This window comes from Diachasma alloeum, unplaced genomic scaffold (genome assembly GCF_001412515.2).
Source record: "Diachasma alloeum isolate Michigan unplaced genomic scaffold, Dall2.0 Dall_scaffold_00370, whole genome shotgun sequence".
Lineage (NCBI taxonomy): Eukaryota > Metazoa > Arthropoda > Insecta > Hymenoptera > Braconidae > Diachasma > Diachasma alloeum.
This window is the reverse complement of record NW_021680509.1, coordinates 161,217-172,492: the sequence shown is the minus strand read 5'-3', so window position 1 is coordinate 172,492 and position 11,276 is coordinate 161,217. Positions and strand designations below refer to the sequence as shown.

The window sequence follows — 11,276 nt, the reverse complement described above, 5'->3', positions numbered from 1 at the left end:
GGGGGGGGGGGGGGGGGGGGGGGGGGGGGGGGGGGGGGGGGGTGCTTTGCTCTCTAACAAAAGTCAAATACATCATCAAAACTGGATATTCTAAAAAAGAAAAGAAATAGTTGAATTTGATCAAAAAGACACATACGAAAAACTTTCATAGAAAAACTTAGTGCCTTCGCCAGGAAATTCTCTTGGATTTCTAGAGAACTTTTAATTAGCTTTCGACTTTCATAATTGAAAAAATCAGCAGCATATTTGCGCGTTTCTTCCAATAAAAAGTTTTAATAAAAAAAATTATAGAAACAATCAGTAGAATTTGATTTTTCTGTACAATTTATTCTACTGAGATTTTGTCTGTAGGAATTTCCTGGCTAAAATTTTCCAATTTTTTTAAATGAAAAGAAGAAAAATGGAGTGAAAAAACTATGAAAATTAATGTCAAGGAATTTCTATAGAAAATGTCTCGATAGAAAAATTTGTATAAAAAATTGAAATTTTGCTGATTTTTTTCTATGAAATAGTCTCTATTGATTAATTCCAACAACGCGCCGTGAAGCTAATAGAATTTTCAAAAAAAATTTAATAGAAATCCAATAGAATTTTCTGTCGAATTCTCTAGGTTTTCCCATGAAATTTTTGAGAGACAAGCCACGCAATCCGAGAATCTTCACCGATTAGACCATTTGGGGGGCTAGCCACGGGCCACGAGCTACGAATCACCCAATCCAAGAATTTTTACCTCTGAGAGAATTTAAGACACCAGCCATGAGCCACGAGACACGAGACACGGGTCACGAGCCACGCACTCCGAGAACCTTCACCACTCAGAGCATTTGTGAAACGAGAAAGAAGACACGAGGCACGAGCCACGAGTCACGAGGCACGTGACACGAAACACGAGACACGAGCCTGGAGATCCTCCGTACCATACAATTTTCCAATGACGAGCCACGAGTCATGAGGTACAGGCCCGGGGATCCTTCGTACCATACAATTTTCCAGTCACGAGACACGAGACACGAGAAACGGGGCACGAGACACGACATACGAGGCATGAGCCCGGGGATCGTCCGTATCATACTATTTTACAGTCACGAGACACGAGACACGATGCACGAGGCACGAGCCCTGGGATCCTCCGTACTATACAATTTTCCAGTCACGAGACACGAGGCACGAAACATGAGACACGAGCCCGTTGATCCTCCGTACCATACAATTTTATAGTCACGAGACACGAGACACGAGACACGAGTCACGAGGCACAAGCCCGGGGATCCTCTGTACCATACAATTTTCCAGTCACCAGACACGAGGCACGAAACACGAGACACGAGCCCGGAGATCCTCTGTACCATACAAATTTACAGTCACGAGACACGAGACGCGAGGCACGAGATACGAGGCACGAACCCGGGGATCCTCCGTACCATACTATTTTCCAGTCACGAGACACGAGATACGAGGCATGAGCGCTGGGATCCTCCGTACCATACAATTTTCCAGTCACGAGACACGAGATACGAGGCACGAGGCACGAGACAGGAGACACGAGGCACGTGACACGAGACACGCAGTTGGGAACATTCACCCGTTAGAGTGTTTAAGAGACGAGAGAAGAGACCCGAGACACGATACACGAGACACGAGATACGAGCTACGAGCCACGCAGTCCATGAACTTTCACCTGTCGGAGAATTCAAGACACTTTCACTTCTCGGAGAGTTTGAGACACGAGTCATGCAGTCCGAGAATCTTCACCTCTTGGAGAGTTCGAGACACGAGACACGAGTCACAAGACACGAGGCATGAGCCACGAATCATGAGCTACGAGCCACGAAGTTCAAGAACTTTCACTCCGTAGAGTCACGAGACACGAGCCACGCACTCCGAGAATCTTCACCACTTAGAGCATTTGAGAAACGAGAAAGAAGACACGAAGCACGAGCCACGAGGCACGAGCCACGAGACACGGGGCACGTGACACGAAACACGAGACACGAGCCCGGAGATCCTCCGTACCATACAATTTTACAGTCAAGAGACACGAGACACGCGGCACGAGCCCGGGGATCCTGCGTATCATACAATTTTCCAGTCACGAGACACGAGGCACGAGGCACGAGATACGAGATATGAGGCACGAGCCCAGGGATCCTCCGTACCATACTATTTTCTAGTCACGAGACACGAGATACGAGACACGAGGCAGGAAATATGAGGCACGAGCCCGGAGATCCTCCGTACCATACTATTTTTCAGTCACGAGACACGTGGCACGAGTCACGAGGAGATATGAGGCACGAGCCCTGGGATCCTCCGTACCATACAATTTTCCAGTCACGCGACATGAGATATGAGGCACGAGACACGAGGCACGAGATACTAGGCACCAGCCCGGAGATCCTCCGTACCATACAATTTTCTAGTCACGAGACACGAGATACGAGGTACGAGCCCTGGGATCCTCCGTACCATACAATTTTCCAGTCACGAGACACGAGGCATCAGACACGAGACACGAGGCACGAGACATGAGGCACGAGCCCGGGGATCCTCCGTACCATACAATTTTCTAGTCACGAGACACGAGACACGAGGCACGAGGCAGGAGATACGAGGCACGAGCCCGGAGATCCTCCGTACCATACTATTTTTCAGTCACGAGACACGAGACACGAGGCACGAGACACGAGATACGAGGCACGAGCCCTGGGATCCTCCGTACCATACAATTTTCCAGCCACGAGACACGAGACACGAGGGACGAGATACGAGGCACGAGCCCTGGGATCCTCCGTACCATACAATTTTCCAGTCACGAGACACGAGGCATCAGACACGAGACACGAGGCACGAGACATGAGGCACGAGCCCGGGGATCCTCCGTACCATACAATTTTCTAGTCACGAGACACGAGACACGAGGCACGAGGCAGGAGATACGAGGCACGAGCCCGGAGATCCTCCGTACCATACTATTTTTCAGTCACGAGACACGAGACACGAGGCACGAGACACGAGATACGAGGCACGAGCCCTGGGATCCTCCGTACCATACAATTTTCCAGTCACGAGACACGAGACACGAGGCACGAGACACGAGACACGAGTAACGAGTCAGGATGCATTGGGATATATACGAGGTCCTTTAGAGTCACGAGACACGAGACACGAGATAGTGGTGCGAATAACCACACCATTTTTTTAAAACTATTAAATCAATTTTTGCGACGAAAATTTTTCATTTCGGCACACTCTCTGCATGTTTGGTACAGAAAAATCCTTTTTTGATAATTTTCAAAAAAATATTTTCTTGGCACAAATAAGACTTGTTTGAGAATTTTGTTGTTTTTCTCTCAGTGTACCTTCTGCATCATTATGGGGGATAATCTCATTAATTCTTAATCGTTTTTTTATGTCTTTTAAATGGCACTTTTGTCTCTAATGCGTATAAATAATTGTTGATGCTGCTGTAACGTCACAAAACTCAACGACAGTTGATTTGGTTGGTTGGGACGCATGCGCATACTATCCTTTTCAAAAGTGTAGTCCGTAAACTTTGGAGGCTTGTATGGTAGCGAAAAAAAATCGCACGACTGTGGAGCCATAATTTCATTCGTTAGATCAAATATTACTCTAGTCCAATACAGAGTTTCAGTTTTTTTCATCCGATAGTTTCTGCGCTATTATGATAAGAAAATGAAAAACCCTGTTTTTCATGTGCCATGAAAATTAATGAATTTGACCGAGTCCCAGGACCTCAATTTTTTTTCAAAAATTGTCCCAATTTTTTGCATGACGGCCCACTTGTTCAAGAGTGGAATGGTTAAACAAAAGTTTGATTTTTTGAACAATTATTGTTTTTTAAAATGAAAATATCTCATGCGATTATTTCCAATGACGCATAACCAATTGGAATGAAAACACTTATCACAATTGACACAGTCAAAGAAATTGGAACATATAAGGTAAACAGAAGAGAGTTTTCAGCATTCATTTTGATTGAATTCAAATATAAATAAGGAGTGTGGGAAATTATCGATTGATATTTGGAGTGAGGGGGGGGGGCGACAATCGCTCTATCCAACTGGAATTGTTTAATTTATACCAGTGAGGTTATTTAATTTTTCACACACCTGCACGGAAAGTTCGTACTTTGCTCTCTGATGAACGGGAGGAAAGTGAGTACTTCCCGCCCTCGGGTGGAAAGTACTCACTTTCCTCCCGCTCATCAAAGAGCAAAATACGAACTTTCCTTTGCAGGCGTGTTGAAAAATAGCATGTGCACCTCGGGCGGGAAACCATAACTTTCCGCCCTTGATGCACAATATACTATTTTCTCAATATATTGATTATTTGTGTTACTGAGAAAATTTGTGATGATAATTGTTTGAATATATGATTAGAGTGTAAAAAAATTACGTTGATTATATATCGTTCTGCTCATGAATTTCTTATAGTTTGATTATGAAGATAAATTAAAAATGAAGTACATGCAATGTATATTATTATTCCGAGTTATTCTTGTCTGAGTCATTTATGTTTATGATATTTTTGTTTGTGTTATTTTTGTTTGTGTTGTGGAGACAGGGAATCCACTTCAGGTGTTCCGTTCGAAAAAAGTAAATAATGACATTCATTTATAATTCATAAAGGATATTTATACGCTTTAAATCGTTAATAACTTGACACGGAAATCTAGGAAAATTCTTTAAAAACTCACACATTATCTGACAATTACAATAAACGGTCTACAAAAATTTTGAATCAATGTAATTTTTTTCAACAGACAACACCCTTCAAGTAATTTTTCTTTAAATACTTTCAAATTCCAAGATCGATAGATTGCTGCCACTTATACAAGAAGATATATGAGATCTCCTACGTTTTCAAATATTATGATTACATTTAATTATTCCGCACAAAAGTAAAGTGGAACTTTGCTAATGATTGGCTTCACATGCATTCCGATTGAGACAGTATTGAATAATTGTGAACACATAACGGTTCATGCGTAGTTTATCGATTAATATATGTCGCTGATTATATTTATTTCTTTTTTCTTTGAAGTTAAAGGCAAAATGCAATTTAAAAAAAAGCTTCTTTACTCGATAGTATTTATGAGCAGCCTTGAGAAACAAGAAACTGTTGTAATATTAATATTATAAAAAAATGTTAAATAAGGTCAATAAACTGCTAGAATGTAGAAGAGGTCAGATGGAGTTAGAATGTATTCTGGGCATAAACCTATTTAAGTGGTAAATAAAGAAGGCAATTATTCTATTAGGATGAAAATTTCTCACCTGGAGTCTTGCAGAAGAAATATATTACCCAGCGTGCTGTAATGATTGACATGATTTTTCACATTACCTTCACTGGCAATCAAAATGGTCACATTTGTCATAATCAGGATTTTTTCGTTCGGTTTTCCAATGTGAAGTATGTGAGTGCCAAAGTCTTAGTGAAGTGGGATAAGAAATCAATTTCTCAATCAATTATTCAATGTACGTCCATCAGTGTCACATTACCTGCATCGTCTCCGTCATGAATCATTACACATACTCCTCTAGCAATGGCGCCCATGGTCACCTTTTTCGCAATGTGTTGTAGATCATCTTCATTGCTTCCATAAGTACTTGTGATCAAACTAAATGTCTTCCATTTTAATGTGTCAATTATCCCCAAGATTGCATGAATCATGGGAAAATCGGATTCTCTGTCGAGATTGTGTACATAAGGGGAAATTATATTTGTATTTACTATATGTGGGATATTTAGTGTGGATGTGATCTTCTGAACGGCATCGACGTTCAATGCGGAGTAGGGGCCAATCATCCCTGTAGATAAATTTTAAACGAAAGAGAACGGGATAATTCTATTCTGAATAATCTCGTTTTATCACATTAATGAACTTTTCTTACCGAAGTAAAATGGCGGTCTTAAGCAATCCATATCGGACCATACTAACGCTTTCATCGTTGCTTTCATCGCTCCAGAAACACTATCACATGTATCCAAAATGGTAACATCTAAAAATAAGTTAACATCAGTGATAATATTTATATGACATCATTGTGAATGATGACGCACCGATTTTTGAATTATTTGTTTTGTTATTGTGCATTTCGACAATATATTTGGCAGCCTCGTAAGTCATAACACCTTTATGAGATAATTTTTCACAGTTGAGATCATTGTGAATACTTGTTAAAAGTGTGATTCTTCGTTTCTTTCCGCACTCTGTACGACCTCCACATGTGCAAGCACTCAATATTGCAAGTATTAATAACCAAACACACGTTTTATGCATTTTTCTCTAGAAATAGGTGAACTATTCAGGTAATTACAGACGGTGTGATATCATTTAAGTATGAAATTAAGGATTGTTAATTAAAGTATACTGCAATTCAATACTGTATTCTATTATGAAATTTTATACATCAGAGGGTTGATAAAAGTGAAACCAGCACTGTGGGCGATTACGTTGGAGGGACGGTATTTTATAGGGAAGCCTGGTTAACGTACGTAATGCCTTTCTAAGGTTTTAACGCTGTTCGATGTTTCTCCATGCAGAAAATGGCAGATTATTAATCATCTTATAATATCAGCGATTTTTCTAAGAAAATAATTGAGCATGTTTACACACAATCACAAGTATTCAAATAATTCTTGATTCTTCTCCTTCCGATTCAGTTTTTAATTTTGATGACAATTTCAACTCAATAATTTTAGTGGCACTAATATATGTATGAATTATTCATTTACAGTGAGTATTCGGCACAGATTGGATTTATGTGTATTAATTGTTAACTGGAAAATAATCACATATGTAAGTCGGTTTTACAAGTGTGTAAGACTATTTTACTCAGCAGTAAGCAATCAATCATCAATTGGACCATTTTTCAAAAAGTGAACAAACAGTAAGTCTGATTAATCCTCTAAGGCCTGAGTCGCACTTCGGCCGGCGGTGTGGGGGCAGGCAATTCTTATGGGGCAGTGTCTATTCACACGGTCCACGGTAAATTTTACCGTGCATATAGGGTATATTTTACCGTGGATATACGGTAATTTCTACCGTGGATATAAGGTAAGCAGTGGGGTATGTTAGGTCCATTTTTTACCGTGGATAAAAGGTAATTATTACCGTGGATATAAGGTAAAGCAGTGGTGTGCATCGGGCCCATTTTTACCGTGGATATAGGGAAGATTTTCACCGTGGATTTAAAGTAAATTTTTTTTACCGTGCATATAAGGTGAGTGAATGGCGTGCAATGTTTCCACTTTTTACCGTGTAAGATGGTTTTAAAGATGACAAATGTCTTTAAAGATGATGTCTGTTTTCAATTGAAAAGCGCAATTGTGACAACATTGGGTCCAGTGGGGTCTAGGAGTCTCCGCTAGTTCAAAACCATCTTTAGAGGCATCAGCACACCATTTTTCAGAGAAACTCTGGTCTTCAACTTTCGTTTTAATTGGTTTTAATTGAAAACCAGAGTTTGGAGCAGAGATGTCAGACAAGAAATGAATGTTTTTTTGGGCTCAAATGAAAGAGCGGCTCGAAAAATGGTGTGCTGATGCCTAAAGATGGTTTTGAACCAGGGGAGACTCCTAGACCCCACTGGGCGATGTTGTCACAATTGCGCTTTTCAGTTGAAAACAGACATCATCTTTAGAGACATTTGTCATCTTTAAAGACTTCTCCACGCCATTTTTCGAGCCGCTCTTTCATTTGAGCCCAAAAAAACATTGGTAGTGTCTATTCACACCGTCCATGGTAAATTTTACCGTGGATATAGGGTATATTTTATAGGGTTTTTTTTTGTTAAAAATCTACGTCAACAAATGCCAAGAAAAATATAAAAAAATTCAAGATTGATCTCAATGACTCAAGTTTGGGATAAAGCTAATCAGAAATTTTCAAGTCAGATTATATATTGAAAAAACAGCAATTTTTTTAGTTTATCAACAAATAATAAGTTAAATATGAAAGTTGAGTGAAAAGGTCAGTAGAGTGAAAATGGAGAAGAGAGAACGAGAAAAAATCACCTTTTGTTCTTATTCCAATAAGATAACTGGATCAAAAGTTATGTTATGGCAAATTTTGGTTGAAAAATGAAAAAAAAGGAAAAAATGGAGACTGCTGAAAAAATGTTTTTAAAAAAATTTCCTCTCCTGAAGACATTCTGTGAAGAATTATTTGCATTTTGCAACTAAAATAAACTTTTTGGCGTTGGCGGCGAATCAGCTTTTCCGTAGTTCAACTTTGAGCGCGCTTGGCGACTTGACGGTTTAAATTGCGAAAATGCCGCCATTGACTTTTTTGTAGGAAATTTTATGCTCTACAAATTAAGCCTTATACATTTTTATCCTATCACAGTTTCGTCGGCGTAAAGGAAAAAAGGTCGCGTGGACGCTTAATTTTGCAGTTTTGAATTTTTTTAAACAATTTCCCGGTTTGCTACANTTTGTAGGAAATTTTATGCTCTACAAATTAAGCCTTATACATTTTTATCCTATCACAGTTTCGTTGGCTTAAAGGAAAAAAGATCGCGTGGACGCTTAATTTTGCAGTTTTGAATTTTTTTAAACAATTTCCCGGTTTGCTACAATCCCAAAAACTTAGTATGTGTTTCACATCATTCTTCCGCATGATATCTCATGGTTTTTATCCTTCTTCTATCATCCTCGATTTCGGCCAAAAAAAGTCCTTATTTGATTGGCCGACTAATTTTATTCGTCTCTCGTTTAACCCTGGTCGTCACCCCCCTGATCTTTGAAATTTTAAAGGCTCTAACCCATAATACAACTAGATCCGCGAGATAATTTCCCTACGCGATGCTTACCACTGATCTCCCTTATNAAAAAGATCGCGTGGACGCTTAATTTTGCAGTTTTGAATTTTTTTAAACAATTTCCCGGTTTGCTACAATCCCAAAAACTTAGTATGTGTTTCACATCATTCTTCCGCATGATATCTCATGGTTTTTATCCTTCTTCTATCATCCTCGATTTCGGCCAAAAAAAGTCCTTATTTGATTGGCCGACTAATTTTATTCGTCTCTCGTTTAACCCTGGTCGTCACCCCCCTGATCTTTGAAATTTTAAAGGCTCTAACCCATAATACAACTAGATCCGCGAGATAATTTCCCTACGCGATGCTTACCACTGATCTACCTTATTAGTCCAGTCAAATTAGATTTTTTACATCGAAATTAACCAAAGGGCACCAAATTACACCAATCGATAGCTAAAAGTGTAATTATTAATGTTTTAAAAAGTATATGCTCAAATTTGCCGGGGTGATTCACAATTTGTTATAAACAATTGGGAATTGCCGACAGGCCGTCTTCAATCCTAGATATCTTTAGTTAACCTCATCACATGGGGAAAAAAAATATTTCTTTGTAGCTGAGAAAATGTCCTATCGGGGGGAGTTAGGAACTTATAGCTCAAAATGTACCGTTAATTTATTATAAATTATAATAGCAATTTCGGAGCAGTCGGCGCAACGCGTCAGCTGTTACCCTCGCTGCGACAGTGCCATGAGTCACGTGATTGGCGCCATGCGCAACTTATTCAAACCTCCTGCTGCGCTCAACGCAATAGCCCTCAGCTGGATTTTTGATGAATATCTCTGAATCTGTGGCTAGTAGTCAAATTTTCATTATAAATTTTTTTGTATATCTTTATTTGCTCTATAAAAATGGTCTTAACAAAAGTTTTGCTATTCTCCGTTTTCGAGATATTCAATGAAAAATAAAAAATAGTCAAAATAAAATTGAAAAATTCGCTACTGAATTGTCGGCGGACAATTTCACTTATTATTGTTCAAGATCCCTTTTTTTATATCTGAAATTTTACTAATTTTATAATTCCTCTGATGCAAATTGACAAGTCCAGGCGAACAATTTCCTATTTTTTGTTTTGTACCTTCAAAATTTTAATTTTGATGACAGTTTTCATATGGTTTTTATGGATCTCATATGGAGATTTAATTTAATCTGGAGATTAAATAAATTTGACGATTTAAATAGCTAACTCGGCTTGGTGCAACCGGCCCATAATATATAATATTATAATATATTAAATACATTATAATATTGTAATAGAGAAATAATTTTTTTTTCTAAATAAAAATTACAAAATTGAATAGACACTGCCTTTTTTTAAAATCCACTCTTAAGGGCGTGCACACAGAAAACCTATTTTCTAAATAAATCAATTTTAGAAATTTCTAGCATTCAGGAACAATTCTGAGAAAGACATTTTATTTTTAAGAATTCGACAAAATTTGGGTGTTTTTCCAAAGAGTTTTAGAAAATTCGATGGTCTTCTTAAAATTTAAAACCATTCTTGGGTTTTCTAGATTTTTTTTTCGGATGTATAGAACTTATTGAAAAAACTCAAATTTTTTTACTGGAGCACATTGCCTGGCCAACGTCGGGGACAACGGTGAGTCAATTTATAAGGGACACATTGTTCTCTTCTTTCTCTTCAAACTTTAGTCTTCTTGTCAGAAAATTATCAATTTGAGAATGCATCATGGGGGAGCTTCCATTTGTGGAACATGTGGTATTATCTTGAACCTATTACTTCGTTACACGTATCCTATCGCGCAGCCGATCTGGTGAAGAAAAAAAAATAAAGTGAGAGCCTGACACGTCAATCAGGAAATTATATCGAGAATTTTTCTACTCCAATTTTCAGCCAATAGAATTGCACTAGTCGACTATCATTTTATTCAACCGATAATTTTTGATAATTCCTCTGAGACTTTTTCACGTTAATATATATACATGAAAAACAAAAAATTCCCGAGTTGAGTGACCTCCTCGGTGGAACTGATAGTTGGATTTTGTCTCATAGTGTAATTCTCTTGGCCGAAATTTGGATGGAAAAATTCTCAGTTATAATACCCTGAGACTTTCGCAATTATCAGAATATTTCCCGATAGCTTTGTTGTAAACAAATGAAGGTGTTAAGTTTTGCAGGCTAAATTTTTTTTCTGCAAAACTTGACGCATTTGTTTGTTTGCAGAGAAGTTTGAGGGAACTATTGCGATTGATTCGGAGATCGAGTATTCGACGAACTAATTTCCGGGACTGGATTTTGGCCAAGTGGAGCACAGTATTTGAAGGCACAACTGAACAGAGAGGATCTATCACAATGTTCAATTGGTTAGAAAAAAATGAAAAACTACTATGCAATTATCAGATGTAATTTCCAAAAGCTAGTGTGATATTTTAGAAAAAATTCAAAAACAAATGAGCATCGTGATCTCA

At 38.6% G+C, this 11,276-nt stretch overlaps 1 protein-coding gene across 2 annotated transcripts in view; it reads right to left on the bottom strand.

The window, feature by feature from the left end:
• The window catches only part of LOC107041629, an 18,055-nt gene extending 11,604 nt beyond the window's left edge, over positions 1-6,451 (bottom strand). For both annotated transcript variants that reach the window (XM_015262251.1, XM_015262252.1), the window contains exons 1-4: positions 6,085-6,451; positions 5,916-6,023; positions 5,523-5,831; positions 5,298-5,451 (exon numbers count right to left, since the gene is read on the bottom strand). In XM_015262251.1, coding sequence (XP_015117737.1) covers positions 5,298-5,451; positions 5,523-5,831; positions 5,916-6,023; positions 6,085-6,304 — 791 coding nt within the window. In that variant the 5' untranslated portion in view covers positions 6,305-6,451. The remainder of the gene's footprint in view (positions 1-5,297; positions 5,452-5,522; positions 5,832-5,915; positions 6,024-6,084) is intronic.
• Positions 6,452-11,276: the final 4,825 nt, after the last annotated feature.